Source organism: Podarcis melisellensis, assembly GCF_964234715.1.
Source record: "Podarcis melisellensis genome assembly, chromosome: 1".
Classification (NCBI taxonomy): Eukaryota; Metazoa; Chordata; class Lepidosauria; order Squamata; family Lacertidae; genus Podarcis; species Podarcis melisellensis.
The window spans coordinates 71600305-71624727 of NC_138528.1; the positions used below are offsets into that span (position 1 = coordinate 71600305).

The 24423-nt window shown below is 45.0% G+C and overlaps 1 protein-coding gene and 1 long non-coding RNA gene across 6 annotated transcripts in view; one reads left to right on the forward strand and one right to left on the reverse strand.

Annotated features, from left to right (window-relative positions):
• Positions 1-24423, reverse strand: part of SERGEF (secretion regulating guanine nucleotide exchange factor) — a 120477-nt gene that overhangs the window by 85274 nt on the left and 10780 nt on the right. For all 5 annotated transcript variants that reach the window (XM_081904225.1, XM_081904226.1, XM_081904227.1 and 2 more), the window contains exon 9: positions 11723-11889. In XM_081904225.1, coding sequence (XP_081760351.1) covers positions 11723-11889 — 167 coding nt within the window. The remainder of the gene's footprint in view (positions 1-11722; positions 11890-24423) is intronic.
• On the forward strand, positions 21652-24386 carry LOC309366332. The gene is made up of 3 exons (XR_014166644.1): positions 21652-21811; positions 22502-22571; positions 24039-24386. It is a non-coding gene; the product is annotated as an uncharacterized lncRNA (long non-coding RNA).

Below are 24423 nucleotides of genomic sequence, written 5' to 3' on the forward strand. Positions count from 1 at the left end.
TATCCTTTTGTCTGTTTTATTATGAATTAACCTCATATTATGCAAAACACCTTCTGTGATATTATTTCTACTTTTACGGTTTTCAGCAACTTGTATGTAAGTAATATTCAGCTTTTGGTGTTCTACAATTACTTTTATTTTTTGTATGTGAATTCTCACTTTCACTGATTAAAAAACATAGTTTTAGGGACAAGGATTTTATACTGAAGATTTTCCTGTACCAATCTTTTAAGTTACTCATTACAGTGCTACCTCTGGATGTGAACGGGATCCGTTCCGGAGCCCTGTTCACATCCTGAAGCGAACGCAACCCGCATCTGTGTGTGTGTGTGTGTCACGATTCGCTGCTTCCACACATGCGTGTGACATCATTTTGAGCGTCTGCACATGCGTGAGTGGCGAAACCCGGAAGTAACACGTTCCATTACTTCTGGGTGTCCACGGAGCGCAACCCGAAAACACTCAACCCGAAGGTACTTCAACCCGAGGTATGACTGTATATGATTATATCGGTTTCCTCCAAGCTTATTCTAAAACCATTAAAATTAGTATTAAAAGTACAGTTAGGTTTAACCACTGTCATAATGAGAAATAGCTATTGAAATGTTTATCAGTATCTCAGACAGAAAACCAAGACATTACTGAAGCGATTTGAATAAATTGGTTAGACATCAGATAGGTATCCACTCAAGACGGCAACTTCACACAAAGGCCTATGAACATGAAAGACCCACCCCACAGATGCTCATACTTCTAATTGCTTCTGGTGACCTCAGCAAGCCAACGAGCCAATTGGACTCAGAGTGTGAACCTGGACATTTCTCTCCTCCCCAGCCTTAAATGTTTGTGCTGGCATGGAGAGCCACTGCACATGAGCAACTTGCTGTGTGAGAGGGGGATGGAGACCGCCGGTTCTTAAGAGGTCTGACACTAGTCAGATTTTTCCTCCCCCCCCCCCCCTTTTTTGTGTTCTGTGGAAGATCAGAACTAATTTCTATCTGGCTTTTCCCCAAACCAGTGTAAGGACTCTTGAGCAAGCTGCTCACAGCTTATATTATTCAATCTACCTTGCTTTACATTTTCCTACATCTCCCACCGAACTTAAAACAACTTGTAAGGTTACTAATGAGAGACTGAATGTAATAGTGGAAGTTACTTGTTGTTAACATTATCTTACTTAACATAGCAGAAAGCACACCCTTCTTATGTAAAAGTCTAAACCGCAAACATGAAAGAAAATTTCAAAAAACTTGGGGAATGTTTTTAAATAAAGTGACTTTGTTCTAATTATTTTCAGTACGGCTTTCTAAGCATGGAATCAGTGTGAGTTAATAGCCTATTTCCTCACTGGCTCGCAGCCAATCTGCCTCCACACTGACACTGTACACAAGCCAAAAGTCACCTCCAAAGATAAAGCACTTGTTCAGTATGAGTACAAACCTAAACCAGAACTGAGGAGAATTGACACACAAATAAACAGAAAATGCCATGCTTTTTTAGGTCCAAACTAGATATGAGGCAGCAGCCACATCTGTATATAGTCACAGACAGGCTGGGACAAACGGGCTTGTAAATTAGGGATGGGGAATCTGTGCCCCTTCAGAAGCTTAATTTCCATCAGCCATAGCCAGCATGGCCAGTGGTCTGAGATTATGGGATCTGTAGTCCGACAACTGGAGGGCCACATGTTCTCTGTCCCTACTATAAGTGACAGAGATTAAGGAGGAAAGTTCCAGAAAAAGCACAATAGTGTACAAAAACAAGGGGAGGCAATAATGATTCTGCACCCAAATCACCTCACACCTAAAGATCTATCTTTACAATGCAAAATTTTCCGTGTGATTATTCTCCTTTTACACTGAGCTTATTAAAAATAGAACAGGACCCTAGTCTCTGAAACATAAACATGATAAGCAGCAAGGATGGCCAGCTTCTGTAAGCTTAAGGTTATCAGCTCTCTTATTTCTTACCACCTGAAAAAGTTTCTTCCCCTTCCCTAACAGGTAAAATCGCAAACAAACATTTTACCATGGTTTGTCTAAATTTTTCATAGGGCCATCAGAGATCAGATAATTCAGAGGCTACTCTAGTCCAGAAGCCACCAGTTGGCCAATCCAATGGATAATGATGCTGTGTTGTAAATTGCTCTTTTTTCCCTTTCTTCTCTTCAGTTTGCTGATATTAAGGCAAGGGAAAAGATCATCATCTTCCTCCTGCTATTTTAATCAGCTGTTTTTAAAACAAAATTAACTTTTCAGGGCACCAGGAAAGAGCAGACAATTAAAAATGCACTTATTGCATTATCTATTTCCTTAAGACCTACGGTTTTGGTAATCAGCTTAGTGATACATCTAATGTACTGAAGACATGCTCTAGGCAGCTGAATAGCAAATCTAGCTTCAAAGGCTTATTATATTCCCTGAAAGCCTTTGTAGTCCACATTTTTACAGCAAAATGTGTTAAACTCCTGATACCCATATTCCCCCCCAAAAAATGCAAAAATCTATAAACACAAACAGAATTCAATAGACTAGATTTGGATAAAAGTTGCTATTAATATTGTATTGATTTCATTTATTTATTAATTAAATTTGTATACCACCCTTCATCCAAAGATCTCAGGAAGGTTCACAGTATAAAAATACAAAATACGGTAAAACAATATGCATAATCAAAACGAGCAAAACCAAAACAAACCCATAATCCCATTATTATTGTTATTATTATAGATTATTATAGATTATTAGTATTATTGACCTAATAACAGGCTAAGCAGAGAGACAAGGTGTGATGGGACGATGAGCTGCTTGTGCGTAAAATGCAAGTCCCTCAGAGTTTGATCAGGTTTGCAAACCTCTGCCTGTGACGGAGCCCCTCCAGCATGGCTGCGTCAATCACTAGTAGAATCCGAAAGTGGCTGCTTTCGGAAACGTTTCCAACATAAAAGCTCCTTAACGGAAACACGTCGTCTGGCCTCTCGGCGTGACAGTTTCCGTCGAGGTGTGGGTGTCCCTATAGGAGGTCCTGAGACCTCCCCACTGGTTTCGCTTGAAGCGTCTCTGAGCCATCCCTCCGACTCACTTTCCCTTGGAGTTCTTGCTCGCCCTCTACTGGTTCCCTCTTCCGCTGCTACTGCTCTCTCAACCTCAGGGAGCCTTTGCACCTGCGGCGCTTTAGATGTCAGTTCCCTGACATCCACCTCCCCTCCAGGGCCCCCTTCACCCCCTCCCGTCTCCTCTCCTACTGGCGGTGAGGAGGTAAAACCCCTGAAAGAACCTCCCTCATCTTCCGACGTCGCGAACACTTCCTTCCACTTGTTGCTGTTCCTACTCTCCAGGTACTCTTCGTCATCAGAGTCCACTCCATCTTCCAACTCCGACTCCGCGAACCCTTCCATTTCCTCTTCCTCATCGGTGGTGCCGAAATACTCCCTCCTAAACCTTGCTATAGGCTGAGGTTTCCTCGGGAACCTTTGGTGGAACGTTTCTGTTAAAACCTCGTCATTGACTTCCTCTGCACTTACCCAGGTGTTTTCTGACTCCGGTTCCCCTTCCCACGCCACCAAATACTCCACCTGATTACCCTTCCACCTGGAATCGAGGATTTCCGCTACATGGTTGCGGCGTTCCCTCTCTTCCAAGGCTGGTCCCCTGACGTGCTCCCCTTCACGTCCCCCCCCTGTATGGTGACAGTAACGACCTGTGGAACACTGGGTGCAATTTCATGTGGTTGGGTAATCGGAGTTTGAAAGCTACCGGGTTGACCTGCTGAATCACCTCAAAGGGTCCCAATCTTCTGGGCCTCAGTTTCTTACAACCCCCTTTGAACGGCAACCCTTGGGTTGACAACCACACTTGATTCCCCACCCTTATGGTTTCACCTTCCCTTCTGTTCTTGTCTGCCTGCTTCTTATATTGTGCCTTGGCCCTTTCTAAGTTGAGCTGGAGCTGCTGATGGATGGCTTCCATCTCTTCTACAAAATGTTCAGCCGCTGGAACGCTCCATCTCTCCCCTCCTTCCCCTGGAAATGCCCTGGGGTGACACCCGTAATTAGCCAAAAAGGGACTCATCCCTGTGGACACATTCTCCGCATTATTGTAGGCAAATTCTGCCAACGCCAACTTTTCGACCCAATCGTTCTCTCTGTCATTGACATAACACCTAAGATATTGTTGAAGAATGCCATTTGCCCTTTCCGCCTGCCCGTTGGTTTCAGGGTGCCGGGCAGTTGAAAAATTAACTTCCACGTGTAGCAAGCTCATGAGCTTCCTCCAGAACCTGGAAGTAAATTGTTTGCCTCGATCTGAGATCACCCTCGAGGGAGCCCCGTGCAACCTAAAGATATGTTCCACAAACAACTTCGCCGTTTCTTCCGCTGTGACTGCATGTGAGCATGCTACAAAATGGCACATCTTAGTTAACAGGTCTACTACTACCATGATGGCTGTTTTCCCCTTGGACCTTGGCAGATCCGTCATAAAATCTATTGATATCGCTTCCCAAGGCCGTTCTGGTGTGGGTAAAGGTTCTAATAACCCTGCCGGCGCCCTTCTTTCCCCTTTGGCTCGCTGACATTGGTCACACCCTCTTACATACTCCCTTACATCTTCCCTCACCTTAGGCCACCAAAATTCCCTGGTAACCAACCACATGGTTTTGTGTTGCCCAAAATGTCCCGCCGTGGGGCTATCATGCAACTGCTTGAGTACTCTCCCCCTCAATTCACCTTCGGGTATATACAGTGCCCCTTTGTAATACAATGCCCCATTTCTTTCCTCAAAACCTCCGGGGCTCTCGCCCTCCCCCCTGAGACCTCTGAGCTTATCCTGGGCATATTCATCATTTTCCGTTTCCTCCACCAGTTCCCGTTGCCCCACCAGCGCCGCCCCACACACCCAGCGGTCCTCCGGGATGACATGTCTCTCTTCGATCACCTCCTCCCCTTCCCAATATTCTGGTTTGCGTGAGAGCGCATCCGCCCTGACGTTTTCTGGGCCTGGCACATAACAAATCTCAAAGTTAAATTTGGAGAATTCCTGTGCCCATCTCACTTGTCGTTGGTTGAGCACTCGAGCTGTTCTCCAATACTCTAAATTTTTGTGGTCGGTGCACACTTGCACCTTGTGTTGTGCCCCAATTAATAAATGTCTCCACCTCCGGAATGCTTCGTGAATGGCAAGTAGTTCCCTGTCATACACCGTGTAATTCCTCTCGGACTTATTCAGTTTCCGCGAGAAGAATGCACACGGTCTCCACTCCGACGCACTCCTCCCCGGTTGAAGAAGGACCGCCCCTATAGCCCGGTCGGATGCATCTGTTTCCACTCTCATGGGTTTTTGTAAATCCACATGCAGAAGTTGTTCTTCCGAGGCGAAAGCCCTTTTCAGTTCTTCAAAGGCTCGATCCGCCTCCACCGTCCAAACAAATTTCTTCTTGCTGCTGAGGCAGTCGGTGATGGGCGCCGTCAAGTGGGCAAAGTTCTTGATGAACTTCCGATAAAAGTTCCCAAACCCCAAGAATCTTTGCACGTCCTTCTTGGTCTTCGGTGTCTTCCATTCCAGTACCGCTTGAACCTTGCCTGGATCCATGGCCAATCCCTTGTCTGACAAGCGGTACCCCAGGAATTCCACCTCCTTGGTATGAAACTGGCACTTCTCCAGTTTCACCCACAGCTGGTTGGCTTGCAGCCTGCCCAACACTTCTCGAACGTCCCTCACATGCTGTTCCTCATCTTCCGAATACACCAACACGTCGTCTAAAAAGGCCACACAGTTCTTGTAGAGCAAAGGTCCCAGAACGTGGTTTATAAAAGCTTGAAAACAGGCGGAGCCCCCTTGTAGACCGAAGGGCATAACGAGGTATTCAAAGGCTCCCAAAGGGGTAAACATGGTGGTCTTCCATTCATCTCCCTTCCTTATGCGTATCAGATTGTACGCCCCCCGCAGGTCCAGTTTTGTAAAAATCTTTCCCTTCCTTACTCTGGTCAAAATGTCGTCAATTCGGGGCATAGGGAAAGCCAGGGGCTCCGACACTGCATTGAGGGCCCTGAAGTCACACACCAATCTCGGTTTGTCTGTGTTCTTTTTGTCCACAAAGAACACTGGGCTGCCCCCCACCGCTCGGGACTCTCTGATGAAACCTCGCTTCAAGTTTTTGTCAATGAACTCCCTCAGCTCCTGCATCTCCCTGTCTGACATGGCGTACAGCTTGCCTACTGGGAGTTGGGCCCCTGGGAGTAGGTTGATTTGACAGTCAAAGGGTCTATGCGGTGGCAGTTTGTCTGCTTCCCTTTCGCTGAATACGTTGCTCAGATCTGCGTATTGCGGGGGCACCTTCCCTTTGCCCATCACTTCCATCCCCGCTAGGGTGACTCTGTCTCCTCCCGAGACCTTCCCCTCCTTGCAGTGTTCTAGGCAATGCGCTGACCCAAAGGAGACCACCCTCTGATGCCAGCCCACTAGCGGATCGTGTAGCGCCAGCCAGCTCATCCCCAAAATGATGGGCGCTCCTCCCAGGATGGCCACATTAAACGCTATCTGTTCGGTGTGCCTTGCCACTCTCATTATCATCGGGACAGTCTGTTGGCTAACTTCTCCCCCCAACAGCTCTCTGCCGTCAATCGTAGTCACCTGCAAGGGGTTACTTAAAGGGATGGTCTGTATCTGGTGCTCAGCTGCAAACTCCTTACTCATGAAATTACAGGAGCTGCCTGAATCCAAAAGCGCCTTGACCTTTAGTGGGTGTCCGTTTGGCAGTTCTAGTAACACCTCTATCACTAAAGCAGGTCTGGGAGGTTCTGGCATGGGCACTTTCATTGCTCTTTGGCCTGGCTGCTGTGCCCCGACGGTGGCAGCCAGGCGTTGGCTTTTACTTGCTCCTTGCTTTCCTCTTCCTTTCCCCCAACAGCTCCTGCCATCCCTTGCCATTCCTTTCTTTGTGGGCAGACTCTGGCAAAGTGCCCTGGCTGTTGGCAGAGATAACATCTCTTGGCGCTCTTTCCCTCCTTCTTCCGCCCTTCACTGGGATTTGAAACTGCGCGCGCCCGCGCTGTTCCAACTTCCATCGGCTCTGCCGGCGGGAAAGATGGCTCTGGAATGTCTGGAATGCGGAACTCCCTCCAACGGTCTCCTTTCCCTTCCCGCCTTTCCAAAGCCCTCGCCTCCTGGCGCGCTCCTATGGCCAGCGCAGATTTGGTTAATTGGTCCATAGACTCCGCCCTGGGCCCCCGGGAAAGCTCATCTTTGACGGTTGAAGAAAGCCCCTCTTCGAAAAGCATTTGGATGGGCTCCGCCGATAGGTCCCACCCCAATTTATGAATCAGCATAGTAAATTCAGTCCAGTACTCACGGACAGATCTGCTTCCTTGCTGGCAAGCCATTAACTGCCTTCGCACCACCCCCTGCTCAATATCGCTGGAAAACATCAGGTCCATGGCACGAAAAAACTTCCTCGTGTCTTTTAAGATCTCATTATTCGCTGCCATCAGGGGTCTAACCCAATCTTTCGCCCCGGATTCGAGATGGCCAATCACATACGCCACTCGCGATTCCTCGTCGGGGAAGTCATCAAACTGCCAGTTTAGAGCGTATTGCATCTCTGTTCTAAAGGCATGATAGTTCCTGGGATCCCCCCCGAATTTCTGCACCAATCCTGGTACCTTTCTGGCGAGCGGGGTGGTTTTCTCCTTTCCCTTTTCTGCATCCTGAGCCCTCCTCTCCTCAAGCCTCGCCGTTTGCAGCGCCAACTGGATCTCCAACGCTCTGTACCTTTCTTCCAGGCTTGGACCCCCTCCAGCTGCTCCTGCACCCCCGGTTCCGGCTGGGTTGCTCATGATGCTTCTCTCTGCACAAGCTGGCTTTCGGTGACTTTCGGATTGCTGTGATGGGACGATGAGCTGCTTGTGCGTAAAATGCAAGTCCCTCAGAGTTTGATCAGGTTTTCAAACCTCTGCCTGTGACGGAGCCCCTCCAGCATGGCTGCGTCAATCACTAGTAGAATCCGAAAGTGGCTGCTTTCGGAAACGTTTCCAACATAAAAGCTCCTTAACGGAAACACGTCGTCTGGCCTCTCGGCGTGACAGTTTCCGTCGAGGTGTGGGTGTCCCTATAGGAGGTCCTGAGACCTCCCCACTGGTTTCGCTTGAAGCGTCTCTGAGCCATCCCTCCGACTCACTTTCCCTTGGAGTTCTTGCTCGCCCTCTACTGGTTCCCTCTTCCGCTGCTACTGCTCTCTCAACCTCAGGGAGCCTTTGCACCTGCGGCGCTTTAGATGTCAGTTCCCTGACACAAGGCATCATGCAAGTTCATCCTATCAGCTTCATTTTTGGGCGAGGATTTGAACATGTGTCTGCTTGATCCTAGTCCAGTGCTCTAACCATACTGGCTGTTCAGAATTGAAGATCTGATGCTTATTCAGGTTTCATATTGGTGTTGTTTATTTTATCTGCCTCACCAAACACAGCCATTTACAGTGGAATATAGTTCAATGCAACAGAACACTTCTCCACTTTGTTACTATATTTGCATTTTCTCCTTATATGTTTAGAATTCCGGTAATAATATTAGACCTCAAGGTTGGAAGCAATCATATGTATAAAGAGAAAATATATGTTACTTCGGGCACAGTGACAGCTCTTCAATGATTTCCAAAGTGTGCCTGTGCTGATCAACTTGGAATAAGTTGATAAGTTGAATAAGTACACTTTGCACTTTCATGGGACCCTGCAACCAGACACTGAGGTTCCCCAGACGATACCACAGAGGAATGGCACATGGCGAGGCAGTGACAGCACTGCGCCAGCCAAGGCTCCAGCTGCCCACCAACCTCATTTCCCAGAATGCCTCTGGGCCCAGACAAAAAGATGGCAAGTAGCTGGCAGCAGTTGCACTAGTTAGCAGTCTATTTCGAGTCCATCTTAAAGTACATGTTTTAACCTTTTAAAGCCACCCACCTCTTAGGTCCAAGTTATTTGAAGGGCACCTTCCCCCATATCAACCGCTCTGTACATTAAGCTCATCAGTTGAGGCCTTCTGCCTCTCAGAATAATCAGGTTGGGCAGAAGTGTGTGTGTGTTTTTTCCACTGTAGTGATTTTATCCTTCTGAAATGTACTGCTGATGGGGGCAAGTCATCCTCATTCCGTACAGTCATTTAGGAGAGTCCTTATAACCCATCTGTTTTCACTGCCTTTTCCTTGAAGGTATGTTTTGCTTTATTGCATTGCTGATTGTGTTTAGCTTACAGCTGGCTGGCTGGGTGTTGTTGTTTTTAATGCAAGTGGCTTTCATTATGCGTATTTATTTTGATTATATTATACTTTTATCTTGTAACTTGAAAGTGCTTCTACCCTTAAAGGCAGCTTACAAATATTTAAAATAAGATAACCAGAACTATTCCAGGACAGGCAACTTAACACTAATGTGGAAAAAAGACAGTTTTATAAAGGCAAGTATGCATGAATGTTGCCATGCCTCGTATTATTATTTTCTGCTGTATCATCCTTGCTATCACATTGCTGGAAGACTTGATAAACTGCAAAAAGGAGCATTAAAATGTTTCTACGGGGATTTCTTGCTGTGTTCCTATATGCCAGCATCATTAATAGGTGTACACAAGGGAAAGGGGATAATCCTTCTGTAGAAGGAAGCATGAAGACAATGCTCTTGATGAAGAATACTCCTACCTACAAAATTTCATGTTCCATCAACTTTTTAAAGAAAAACTAATTAGATTAACTTATTCAAAAACTCTTTCTCCCTCTCTCTCTCTATATATATATGTTTCTTGTTTTGGAATGTGAAATTTTAATGCATATGTTAATTAACCAGAATTTTTTTTCCCTGCTCAGAAACAGCCTTTATTTTAAGGGCAGGGGGAACACCCAATCTAGAAGCATTTGATGTGCAAAATGCTTCCTTGATTTAGTGTTGCATTTGCAGTTGATGTCACCAGTGGTCAGTGATGGGGTCTCTGTGCTGTGAAATGCCCCTTGGCATAGTTCAAGCTGATGTGGGCAGAAGACTTTGACACCCAAGTATTCAGGTGTTTTACTTCTGACATTCTCCATAAGGGACAGTCCCATTTTTAGCTACATTCCAAGATTGTGACTGCCACCAGCTAGTGCCAAAATGTCAATATTGTTTTTATATAGATATATATTTTAAAAAATCAGTTACACTTAGGTTCTTCATGATCTGATTATATCTGAGATCTCAAGGTTTTAGCTATCCAATTCAGCCCTGTAAGCTCTTTCATTCTATATCAGTAGCAGCTTAAACACTGCTGATCTTACTAAGATGTTTATTAATAAAACAAACTCTCACTTCCTCCCACCCGTGAGTTCACAGTATTCAATGTTTCTAATGTTGCTCTTTTTAATTGGCCGAACTCTAGGCAACTTATTTTTTCATTTAGGTATAAGTCCATTACATTGGCCACCTCATGAGAAGAGAAGACTCCCTAGAAAAGACCCTGATGCTGGGAAAGATTGAGGGCACAAGGAGAAGGGGATGACAGAGAACGAGGTGGTTGGACAGTGTTCTCGAAGCTATGAACATGAGTTTGACCAAACTGCAGGAGGCAGTGGAAGACAGGAGTGCCTGGCGTGCTCTGGTCCATGGGGTCACAAAGAGTCGGATACGACTAAACAACAACAACATAGGTCCATAGTCCTTTGAAACTCTCAGCTCCACAAAAGATGGTACATCAGAACATGTACATGGAAAAACTGAACTACAGATGCATTAAAATATAATATGCTGTTACTAAGTAGGGGTGGGGGGAAAACATAGCCAGACATATCCAGATTATATCAAACAAAACTCAACACTTAGGATCGCTCTTAAAAGTAATATATCTGAAAGACCAACTCCCTTCCTACGGACTGTCTGGCGTGTTGAAATAGGCAGAGGAGGCCCTCTGGAAATTTCACCAAGCTCAGATTTGGAGTGAAGAGGGAGTGGCAACCCCTAAACAGTGAAATTCCTTTCAGGTGCATCTGACACCTTCATAATATAGTTTCCATGGTATGCTGAAAACACACCACCTTGCCCTGGCTTTTGATGACCAAGATATAAATTTTAGAGCCCACCCTAGTCTCCTGACTGCAATTTAACTGGTTTTAGTACTGTATTTTTTAAATTATTGCAATCCATGCTGGGATCTCATGGGGAAGAACAGAGAAGGAACCATCATCATCATCATCATCGTCTGGATTCAACTAACCTATTACTCTAGCAGAAGCCACCACAAGGACCCCTGTTAATGCAGCAGGGCTTTCCCCCACCCCATTCCCTAAGTCTTTCCCAAACCCCCAGAAGAAAATACACGGGGAGAAGAGGGGCAATTGTTCCATCTCACAAACAGAAATACTTGCACTGATGAACAATCTCCTTGGCGCTATTTTGAATTCCACCCAATATATACTTTTAGATGCACAAATTAATCTGGGAAGTTTGACTCTCTCTATATTGCTGCTACCATAAAACTGGACTTCTATTTTCCATGTAAAAGAGTCCCATCTTCTCAGAGACTGCTTCAATAGATACCACCACAGAGGTACAAGATGGCAGTCATCTGTTGTTACCACCACAGCTTGGATGTTCTTTCCCAGTGTATGATGTCTGAGGGCTACAGATAGCCCTTGCTCAAAAGGTAAATTAGTAACACAAGACAAACAAATAATTAGAGGTCTGACCTTAACAAAATTCATGGTTTCTCCTTACCTCAGATGCTCCAGTGAGGCTGGGCACTGCAACAGGTGCACTGATTTGCTTTTTCAAACAGTGTTCAGTCGATTTCTTTCCATCCTCGCTCTCTCCTTCATTCAGCATCCCGCTCCATCCAAGTTGACCATAGTCTCCTCTACCCCATGTAAAGACTTTCCCTGTTTCTGAATAGAACACATGCAGTTGTTCAGCATTAGTCCTCCAGACAAAACTTAATCACTGTGAAAACAGCAGCAACTCAGCAATGTAAGAAAAATAACAAGAAACTAGGCTTTTTATTTTTAAAAAAATGCACTCCAACCTCTTCTGACTTCAAGGGTTAATTAACACTCAGCTTTTTTTCCTACTTCCCCAGTTCATATTTCTCAAATTCCCCTCTCCTTACATTTTCCCTACGAGTTCCAGTCTATCTCAAGGTAGTGGTAGAGGCTTTTCTGTACAATCACCTGAGATTAGTAATGAACTGGATAGATAAAAGGTAACCCAGGCAAGAGGGAGCTGATGATTTGCCATGCTGGGGAGAAAGACTCAGTGGACCAGTTGGTCATAAAATATTAGTTCTACCCAGATGGGCTCCTACTCCTTGTTGAGTTGGAGGTTCATAGTCTGAAAATACTTGTCCATCCAGCAATTCTCCAAAATGATCAGGTAACAATAGTCCTGTAGTAGCATTTTACCAACTTTAGTTGCACCCCCTACTGGAAAAGAGATGCCTGCTACTGTCATTCATGCCTTGGTGGCAACAGGGGCCTGACAATGAAAGTCCCATGGGCTGAAGGCACATGAGGCTACCATCTTGCTGAAGCTAAGCATGCCTGGGTTAGGTCAGTGTCTGAATGGAGGTGAGTGCCCGGAAACCATGTGTTTATCGTCTTGGGTTACACAACAAAAGAAAGATAGGATATAAATTTTTTAAAAAATAATAAAAAAATAAAAGTGATCTGGAAACTCCACCTAGGAGGACATATAACACCCATTCTGAAGCTCTCTTCAATAAGGAAGCTTGTAAGTACATCTAAGCAAACACCCCTTTCAGACTTTCATGCCAAACATGCCCTAGGTGGTCCATTTCTTTACTCCATTTGTCTTCCTTTCAGAGACAGGAAAAAGCATTTTTATTCCCTCAAGCTCGGGCAAGTTAAGTTCTTAAATTGTTGCCTTATGCTGCTCTTCATGCCTTTATTTAGGGTTTTTTTTGAAGCTGTCGTGTTTTTTATGATTCTTTAAATTAGTTTAATCTGCTTCTGTGTAAGCTACTTTGAGAATGCTTGTATGAAAAAACTGCACATAAATATCAAATAAATATTCTCTCCTAAATATTTTTGCTGCCTGTGGGCAAAGGAAAAGATGGTGCCTATCCCATTCCAAACACAGAAGCTGTCCAGACTAGAAGCTGAGTTCAGTATCCTCCATTGCACTTGTGGGCAGAAGCTATCTTAGAGGATGCGAGGTGAGTTGAATGGCACACAGAGTTCTGTCTACTTCCTGTCCCCCAGCATATTCCGCCAAAGGTGCCTGCTTCACTCTGCCTAATGATAGGGCTGGCCACTGCTTTTTTCCTTAAAAAATGTTTAGGGGTACTCTCATTTAACTACTCATATTGAAATAGTGCCCCTCAATGAGGCCAAACTTTGATTCACAAAATCATTAGGGGTATGCGTACCCCTGCGTCCCCCCCCCGAAGAAAAGCACTGGGGCTGGCCCTGAAACCCGTGCACTGAGGCAGACTGGCTGTTGCTCCTTCTGCCTCAGCCCTCACACAAGGACTTTCCTCAGAAAAGCTTATGAGCAAGCCTCAAAACAGTGAACTCCCTTCTCCTAATTCCCCCTGCTTCCTTCACTACAGAAAGAGGCGAGAGCCCGCACCAGGAGATCTTGCAGCTATTTGACCATGTGGACAGTTCAGTTGCAAGACAGGCTGCCAAAACAAAGAACCCTTGTTATTTATCACCGCCAACCAAGGCTTGAGCTTGTTTAAAATTCAAGCTATGGTGCGCCTCTCACTTTTAAACTTTTAATAGCAATATCTAAATGCAGATAGCAGTCTAATTATAGTTATGCAATTAAAAACAAATGTAGCTCCTCATTATCCTTGCAAGTTTAACTGTTGCTCTGAAGGTTCAAGAAAGACATTGGTTTCTCATATTAATAACAAAAAACCATATAAAGGACAAGGAAATGATGAACCTGCTCATCTCTTTCAGAAGGCAAGGATGCCAAAACATTAGCCATTACTGTATTTGGAAATGCATCACAGGGTGACCAAAGGTTTATTTTATAGTGTGCTACAGTACCTACAGTATAGTTTATTTTACACTATTCAGATGTTTGTCTCAACATGCAGGTGAAGGGGTATAGGATTGTGGCCACAGGCCTCTGCCCTAAACAAATTCAGAATAGCATATGAGAGAATTTATGCCTATGCTCTGCCCACATGATCTCAGCTTAATTGTATGGACAGAGTAATACACACAATTCATACACACACAACTCCTTAAGACATTACACTGGACACATGCACTGGTGGAGCCAACAGCCACACTCTATCCCTTTCTGTGTATTTGAGCACAGGAATAAGTGGTAGCATTTGTTTATTAAATTGTAGGTTATCTCAAGCATCCTTCAATATCTTTAAAAAGACATTAAGGTTAATAAGCAAGTTTCATAAAATTTAAAATCGATGAAGTTTATCAGACCCACTTACTAATTTAATTTGTGGACAGTTTTTACAAATAATATTAATACACTTAGATTAATTGTTCTGTGACTTTCACCATCCCCTAGAGCTAGTTTTTAAAGCAGCACTGCAAGAATTTACCATCACTTAAAATCTCAGCTATTGCAAGAGAAAAGCCAAGCACTGCTTGCCTTTGCAATCCACCATTGTCCAAATACCGCAGATCAAGACAGATCTAATGTCTGCTCTAAGCTGACAACAGTAAGGTGGTAGGGAAATAAAAATATGTAGACATCAATGTTGCCCTCTAGAGGGTAGTTGCAGCAGCACAAACCAGATTTTCTTTGTTCCAAACTTGGCCAAATTCCAACAAGCAATTAGACCATTTACCAGCACTGCTTTATCTAAAGAAGTTATGTAGTTAGCAATCCCCTATTGCTCTCTAAGGACCAGAAAGTCAAGAGAAGCCCCCTCCTTACACTCTGAAGTTTCCATCTTCAATTTAAGCAATTTAAGTCTTTAAGCAGAGGCTTGACAACCATATGTCAGGAGTGCTCTGATGGTGTTTCCTGCTTGGCAGGGGGTTGGACTCGATGGCCCTTGTGGTCTCTTCCAACTCTATTATTCTATGATTCTGTGAATTCATTCCTGTCCTCAATGCTCTCCCAACAAGCTCTTCTCCCTGTAATCCGTAGCCCTGGTTCTTCTCCTTTCATCAGATGTCGATGTTCATGTCTGTGTGCAGCTGAATGTCTCCAAAGGATGGCAAAGAATTCATCATGCCCTAGAGTTCTGTGATTCAGTTGGACCTCTTCCTACCTGTCAATGATTTGTACAGTTTTTCCATAGCCATTCCAATTTTTATCTACTGGTACAACTAAAATAGAATAAAATATACAGATAAGAGATGTGCCAGAAAGGTTTGTATGTGATTGAACTGAACACACAATTTTCCTCCTTCTATTTTCACATCCACACACAGATTGCGACATTACACAGTTTAGGCACCAGATGGCACTGGGCTTGGCTGTATCTGGGCGGTGAGAGGTTCCCTTTTGCTGTTCTTGTCTTAGGGAGAGAAAAATATGTAAGATTATTGCCTAACTTCCTAGTCAGACAATTGTCTAAGTCTTCCTTGACACCTGCCTTGAGACCAAAGGTAAAGGGACCCCTGACCATTAGGCCCAATCGTGGCCGACTCTGCGGTTGTGGCGCTAATCTCGCTTTATTGGCCGAGGGAGCCGGCGTACAGCTTCCAGGTCATGTGGCCAGCATGACTAAGCCGCTTCTGGTGAACCAAACCAGCACACAGAAATGTCGTTTACCTTCCTGCCAGAGTGGTACCTATTTATCTACTTGCACTTTGACGTGCTTTTGAACTGCTAGGTTGGCAGGAGCAGGGACTGAACAACAGGAGCTCACCCCGTCACGGGGATTTGAACTGCTGACCTTCTGATCGGCAAGTCCTAGGCTCTGTGGTTTAACCCACAGCGCCACCCGCCTCCCTGCCTTGAGACCTACCCTGTGTTGAATTTTAGATCGCAAGTTCCATAGGACATGGCTTGTCTTTGGTGCTACTTTATAAAACACCAAGCATGTTAGGGGTGCTATTTATTATTATTAAGGAAAGCTTTTACTGTAGAAGAATAATAGTGTAGTGGGTAAGCTGTGAACCACGACACTCAAGTTTGATATCTCACCTCTGCCTTGCCTAAAACACACATCAGACCATATCAGACCATGCCATCTTGTTGCTCATTTGATGGAGAACAGGAATATTATACATATTTTGAAGCAAGCAAAGAAGCTTTGCCTCCAGGCTGTTTAAAGTCGGTACTTTCCTACTGCTAAAGTTTTTCACTGCCATAATTTTAATTTGTCAATCTCATGGCACTTCAAGTATGTACCAAGGTTTAATGTGATGTAATACGATGTAACATTTACAATTTAATTTGTGGGTTTTTCCCTGAGGGAGCCAAATGACAATCAAAATGAATAATATACTATAAATTCCTGATTCAGCGTAACTAGGTTTGACAAGGCCCATTGGGTCTGAAGTGATTGTCATAAACAGAAAATTTCAATCTCCTCAGTGAATTTCTTTGGACAATCTATTAAGCATTATCTAGAAAACCAAGCTGAAAAATATCATTTTTCAACTTATCTCTCTGTGGAAGCCTTTGTTCTCATAGCTGCCTCAGTCTCTACTGAAATAGTACCTCTCAGCCACTGTGTTTGGGACGGAATGAGAAGTGGAAAACCCATAGATCACTACCTGGTGTGGCTCAGTTGTGTGAGCAAGAAAGCATTGGCCAAGGCAGAACAAGTTCAAATCCACAAAAGAAATGAATGTACAATTCTATAAAGCATAATATCACACACACATCTCTCTCTCTCTCATATATATATATATATATACACACACACACACACACACACACACACACACCACAATCATTTTCACGTTCTGTTTCAAAGAGATATATAAACATGAAGGGTGGGGATGAGGCATCTTGGCCGTCTGGCCTCCTGTTTAGAGTTCTGCACTTGAATCTGAGAGACCAGGATTTAAATTACCACTCAGAGGTGGGAAATTACAGGGTGTCAATGGGTAAGGCATTTTCTCTTTGTTCACCAGCTGTGGGAAAATGTGCCATAAATGCAACTTGTTTATAGCAGGGCTTGGGAACTTATGGGCCTTCAAATATTATCAGATGCCAACTCCCATCAGCCCAGGTCAAAGTGGTCAATAGTCAGGGACGATGGAAGTTGTAGTATGGTGACATCTGGCAACCCTAAATGTTCCCCACCTCTGAGCTTTACAGGGTTACTGGCGGGATTAATGTGGCCTGTAAAGAAATTAAGTAAAATAAGAATGGACAAAATAAAGAATACAATCTTATGAGATTTCGGCTTGTATCAGAGGGGTGGGAAACTGTGACGGCCTTTGCCAACCCTGTGTCCTGATATTGTGGACTACAGCTTCCATCAGTCCCAGTCAGCATGGAAGGCACAAATTTAGCAAGGCTAATCTAGTTAGAGTCGTTGCATGAATCAAAGCCATTGTGCAGTAACCTCCTAATGATTCTGATTAGGTCTGCCTGCCCTTCAAATAAAGAACATAATAAAAACCCTGCTGGCTCAGGTCAGAATCCTGTTTCCAACAACAGCCAACCATATGCCTCTGAAAAGCCCACAAAAAGACATGGGAAATAGCAATGGTTGCCATACGTCTCAAACATATCTGTAATACCATAGTTGGTAGCAATGTCCAGGTAGAAATCAGCAAAACATAATTTTTTTATCCAAAACTAAAAAAAACACACCAGCTTAACAACTTTGCCCAGTCTGGGTCTTTCCCCTCAGTTAGCTGGCAACCCTAGTGCTTATTCATATGGCTAAGTGGTAATAGATAATACATCTGGGGGCTGGAAACTCGCTACTGTATGGGGATGCCAGTTGCTATGGACAGTGTATATCTATGTATGTGTATGTATGCATTGCAGTGGGTTGGACTAGAAGACCCTTGGGATCACTTCCAACTCTACAGTTCTATGAATCTATGATTCTCTAAACCAACTCCATATTCTAAACACTCGGTTGTTATGTTCTCCACCACACAGTTGGAAGACTTTGCCCTAGACAGATGTCCTAAGAGCATTAACTACATCTGAGGTAGTCCCAATATTTTGTTTTTCAGCACATTTGTTTGGATATTTGATATTTGTTAATATCAGTGAGTTCATTTCTCAATTAAGTGTGTTTAGAATCACGGAGTGACCCTGTCCTCAATTAAAATGAAGGCAGGAGAACATGTTTTTCAACACAGAGCCCTCTACATTTTAACAATTTGGGGATAGTCACCCTAGATTATATACAAATTCCAAGGTTTAACTATATCTGTAAATGCATAAAACATTATTAAATATAGGGGGCATTTTTCATCAGATCAGCAACATTGGTTTCTATTGGATTCCAAACAATGAACAAATAGATAATGGCTCATTTGCATTTGTGATTCTCACCGTATCATGTGAGACATGACTCTCTTAAAAAGGAACATCTACATAGCTCCCAACTAAACCCCTGTTCTACTGTCTCTTTTTATGGCAAGAATTAGAGACTTATGGGAAAAGTAGGTGAATCTCCATGCCCCTTTAATATTCTGATTTTGACAGGGGATTCCAAGGGTACACTAGAGGGGATGGAAAGAGAATATGTTAAAATCCAATATATGAAATCATTAATATTCCTAAGAGCCTAGCCAAGGATGAGGTTGTTAATATAGCAGGAAGAACATTGTGCCATCTTTTACTGCTCTTCGGATGAATCATACTTAATGGATGCTCACAAGGCTTTTGTACAGCTCGTTTCCCAGTGTGTCAGGTAATGTCAATTATACAGCGGTTCCGCCCAGAACTGGACCTACTGAACATCTTCCAAGATCATAATGCCCACTCACATTATAAAGAGCCCATAACCCACCTACTCTCAGCAGCCAGAAACATTATAGCCAGACACTAAAGAGACCTGTCAGGAGTAAGCATGGGCCAATGGTATCAAATAGTATGGGAAATAGCCTTACCAGAAAAACTAACCAATAAACTGAAACTGATATGGGGACCAATAGAAGATGCCTTCATCCCGGTATGGTTCCCCTTTATCACATACATAACCCAACAAAACAACAAGAATCTGCCGGCAGCATACGAATAAATCTGGCTAACCTGATCCAAAAATCCACCCACCCACCCCACACTCACACACATAAACAAATCTCACTACGCCAACCAAAGACAACCAACCATACCCTAAAGGTAAAGGGTAAAGGGACCCCTGACCGTTAGGTCCAGTTGCAGGCGACTCTGGGGTTGTGGCGCTCATCTTGCTTTACTGGCTGAGGGAGCCGGTGTTTTTCCACAGACAGCTTCCAGGTCATGTGGCCAGCATGACTAAGCCGCTTCTGGCGAACCAGAGTAGCGCACGGAAACGCCGTTTACCTTCCCGCCAGAGCAGTACCTATTTATCTACTTGCACTTTGATGTGCTTTCAAACTTCTAGGTTGGCAAAAGCAGGGACTGAGCAACAGGAGCTCAACCCGTCACGGGGATTCGAACTGCTAACCTTCTGATCGGCAAGCCCCTAGGCCAGAGGTTGGCAAACTAAGGCCCGCGGGTCGGATATGGCCCACCGGGCTCATTAATCCGGCCCGCAAACCTTGCAGACCCTGCCACCCGCTCAGTCAGTCCCCACGCTAAACAGGCGCGGCTCGGAGGCATCACCACGCGGAGACTGACTTCTGTGATGTGGCACAGCTTCTGATTGGCTGCAGAAAGCTCCTGCAGCCAATCAAAAGCTGCAGGTGACTCTGGGTGCCACCCCTTCCTTCCCACTGAGGCGGCAAAGCGGGAGGAAGCAGGCAAGTGGGAAGGAAGCAGCAGCGGCACGGAGGCTGCCTTCGCCGCCCAGGCCAGCGGCATGGACTCTGCACCCCGCCAAGACGGAGGACGCCGACGCTGCCAAAGAGGAGGCGGCTGCAGCAGCTGTGGCGTGAGTGGCATTGGCTGGCGGGGACCTTTCGGGAAGGGGGTGCTTTCAGGAAGTGGTGGGTCTGGCCCCCCACAAGGTCTGAGGGACAATGAACCGGCCCCCCTCCTGAAAAAGTCTGCTGACCCCTGCCCTAGGCTCTGTGGTTTAGACCACAGTGCCACCCGTACCCCGATAACCACACCCGAGGCCACCCCTACCCTCTCTCACCACCAATGAAATATAACAAGCGAATAGTAAGAGAATCCGTACAAGTGACGCTGACACAAAACCCCACACATAGAAGAATAGAAGCATAACCACCCAACCCCACCGCCCTCACCATGTCCCCCTCTTTTCCTCCCAACCTAATACTGCATGCAACACTAATGTCTCACAACAAATGAAATTGATCTGTAGAAAGCACAATTCCAAAAAAGAGACAATGCACATATTTTGGTAAACTAAGAAATCTTTAACAAATAATAATAATAAAATTATACAGCGGTTCCAGGGAGGTTTTACTAAAGGTTTATGGAGCTCTCTCCTTAATAAAATAGGGAGTGGTCACTGCCATTTCATTTCCAGAACTCTCTAGCTCTCCCCAGCTTGCTCACACAACCTGTGCTATCTATTGTGGCGCAATTCTCTGAAAGGAAAGTGTTTGATGGCTTATCTTTTTCCATCTTAGTCACTAATTTCCATCTCTCACATCATCCCATTGTCTAAGGAAAGTCAGTAGGACCTAATGAAACACTATCAAGATCACTACCACAGCCATGTTCTTTTCCCTTTGGGGAATGGGGTGGAGGGGTCGGCAAACTGCCTTAGAAGGTAGGCTTAGGTACCCAGTACCTTTCAATGCAAATTACTAGGGTAGTTTATAAAGAAAAGCACAAGCCCTTTTCAGGCATTATGCAAGTCAAACTGTGTCGGAGGCATGGCACTAGCCCCCTTCCCTTGAGGCCGAACCTTGCTGCATTCAGCAGTAATGTGGGGGGGGGGGAGCTTGGAAGTATGTTCGCTTGAGCACTCTTACAAGCCCCGCCAGGATCAGGAACCCTGGGCGATCGGTATCCCCGATTTGCTCAAGTGAACGTGCTTGCAAGCCTCCTTCAGACCTTGCTACTAAACGCAGCACAGGCAGAGGTAGAGGCGGTGAACTCCTGTGTATGACCCCATACTTCCAACATGGTTTGACCTTTACAACACCTGAGGAGGACTACAGAATCCTAAAAATACAGTAATAAAGTGTCAAACAGTTCTTTAAAAAGAGCATAGTCAAAGTGGCAATGACACAAACATATGGTAAAGTTCCTCGGATGGTAAATGCCTGGAATTTGTTTTTTTAAAGACTTTTCCTCGCATTGAAAAGATGTTGAAAGAGATATAAAGAAAGCCTTCCTGAGAAGATACCATACCTCTGCCAATATCACTTAATGACAGACTAGCAGCAATTTGAACCTAGATCTGCCATGTACAAACCCCAGTAATGTACCCACTGCACCACATTGTCCCTCAAGGACTTAAACACTACAATTTAACATTGAGAAGATGAGCAGTAGGGAAGAAAGGAAATATATAGTGCTAATTTCCAAAAAGAATGCTGGTGATTTACACCAAGTAGTTTAATTTCAGTCTATAGCAAGTGTGAGCAACTTTTTTTCTGTTAAGGACCAAATTCCTTCTGCTTTGTTTGTTTGTTTGTTTATTAAATTTCTACACAATCCTTTCCCCCAAAGCAAGTAATCTGTTGGAGGCCTCATGTTGATGTTGGGCAAAGACAAATACATTCTAGATGAACAATTAAGGGGAAGAAAGATCCTCCTTTCTCAGTTTTCACCATGGCTACCTCAGAGGAAAATTCTCAACCCTACACAGAAGTAAGGCCTTCTGGGTTTGGTGGGGTTACTCTCAAGCAAGTATACAGATGGTATTGTCTTGCTGTTTTTAGTACAAAAGGCCAATATACCGACCAGGGCCAGCCCACCTAAAAGTAAAGGTAAAGCAGCTGCCTCGGGCAGCAGGATCCACAGGGGCAGCAGGTGTGGTGTAGATCTTTATTCAGGACCAGCCCACCCATGAGGCAAGGAGAGGTGACTGCCTCAGGGGCTGGGCTCACCAGAGCAGCAAATACCAATGTAGATCATCCTCCTCCCCATTCTTCCTCCTGATGTCAATCTTCCCCTTACCCCTTCTTCCCTGACATGGAGGCCGGAGCAATTTTGGAGCCCAACCTGGCCTGAAGGAGCTGGAGGAGGAGCAGCTGCAGAGAGCTTGCTTCAGCCCTTCCCAACTAATAAGAGGTAATGCCTGAGTATACTTTCTTCCCCCTCCCCATCCATTTTCCTTTTCTACATACATTTTAGACTGGAAGCCTATGGGGCTTCTGTATATGCTGGGAGCCACCCAGAGCAGCTGGGGCAACCCAGTCAGATAGGCAGGGTACAAATAAGAAAACTGTTGTTGTTGTTGATCGTTGTATGCCACTCTGAGAGTCTTTTTCAGCTGAATAGCAGGATAAAAATATTTAAAATAAATAATATAAGATTTTTATTGTGCTGTTTCCCCAGAGGCATGCTGGTGCATCGTTCCTCTGAGACTCTTTACAGCTCCCATTGGATTTTTACAGGAGGCAACAATGTAAGATAGAGTGTTCTCGTTCTCTCTCTCTCTCTCTCTCTCTCTCTCTCTCTGTGTGTGTGTGTGTGTGTGTGTGTGTGTGTGTGTGTGTTAAAAAATAACCCTTCTAGGGAAGGAGCTTGTAAGACTTTGGTTGTACCAAGAATTTCTTTACCCAATTTTACAGTAATTTGATTTGATAGTACATGACAAACGGATTAATGGATTTATTCGAGAGAACACCGAGATAAATAAACTTCCTTAATTAAAGCTGTCTTCGTTATCAGCCATACCAGTTTGGGGAAAGCACTTGTTCTGAACTGAGGATGACTCACCTTTTGTAAGGCTTAAGACTATCATTCTCTCTCCTGTTCTTCACCACCCTTCTGCTATATTTAGGACTGCCTTCAGTCAAACAACTTCTATGTTATCCTTATGTAACCTAATTTACATCGGGAGCATTACAGAGCCCAGCCTCATCATCATGAGAAATATAAACGATAAGCAGCAAGTTTCAGCTTTGATTGCGCACTTCTGGAGTCCTTTTGAACTGCAGCCTGCAAGCACAGAGCACATGCGAAGAGATGGCACCATGGCACCCTCATATACCCTCCTTGAGAGCCAGTGTGTTGTAGTGGTTAAGAGCGGTAGTTACGTAATCTGGGGAACCGGGTTCGCGTCTCGGCTCCTCCACATGCAGCTGCTGGGTGACCTTGGGCCAGTCACACTTCTTTGAAGTCTCTCAGCCCCACTCACCTCACAGAGTGTTTGTTGTGGGGGAGGAAGGGAAAGGAGATTGTTAGCTGCTTTAAGACTCCTGAAGGGAAGTGTCAGGGAACTGCCATTGGAGCTAGAGGCGGAGGCAAGGCTCCAAAGCGATGCTGGAGAAGGGCCCAGCAGGGAGAGAGGCAGCTCATCTCAGCAGATGGGGGAATCGGCGAGGGGGCTCCAGGACTCCTCGCCGGAGACCAGCGGGGAGAGCACAGGTCCTCCGCTGCCCATACCCACCCTGCGCAGAAGACTTCCGCGCAGGGAGAGTAGGCAGAGACTTGGCGTCAAAGAACTTCTTTCCTGGAAGAGGTTCAAGAAACGCCCACTGACGGATTTTGCTAGCGACTGAAACAGCCACGAAGTGAAGGGCTGTCCAGACAGAAAAGGTTTAACCAGGCAACCTAGCCAGGAGTGGCGGCAACTTACGCACGAGCAACCCCTATAACCATTACAGGGAGTGAAATGCGGGATATCAAATCCAAACTCTTCTTCTTCTTCTCCTTGGCACTCATCAAGACCCCCTCTCAATTTTATTTTTTTAAAATTTAAATTAGGGGTGTATTTTTTTGCTGGTGGGGGTGTTTTGACTGAAACAGGCTACTATGTTGGGGAGGGAGTTTCCCTGGGCAACTGGTTACTGGTCCTCAGAAGGATGCAAAGCTATTCAAACAGCAACTCGTGCAACACACCTGCCATCTTCTTCCTTTCATATCCCAGGTACTTCTTCTGAATTGGAGCTGGATTCACCTAGCCCAGTGCACTAGTGGAAGCCAGCATAAGGACTCCTGCCAGCTCAACAAGACCACTCCTTCCTCTCACAAATCTGCACTGGAGGGTCGGGAGAACTCCCAGAACAATGCATGGGGAAGAGGGAAATCGCCCTGTCTGTCAAACAGAACAAGCAGAAATGCTTGCACTGGCAGAACAACCATCAAATTGGGAACTTCAGCAATTTTGGGGAGGGGGAACCAACACAGTTCAGCCCTAAAGCCTAAATCACACATTTCCCACATTTCTAGATGCAGGGTTTTGCCATACTATCCAAACAACTCAACCTGAAAGCACTTTTTTAAATACAAAGTATTTTTATATGCAGCATCCG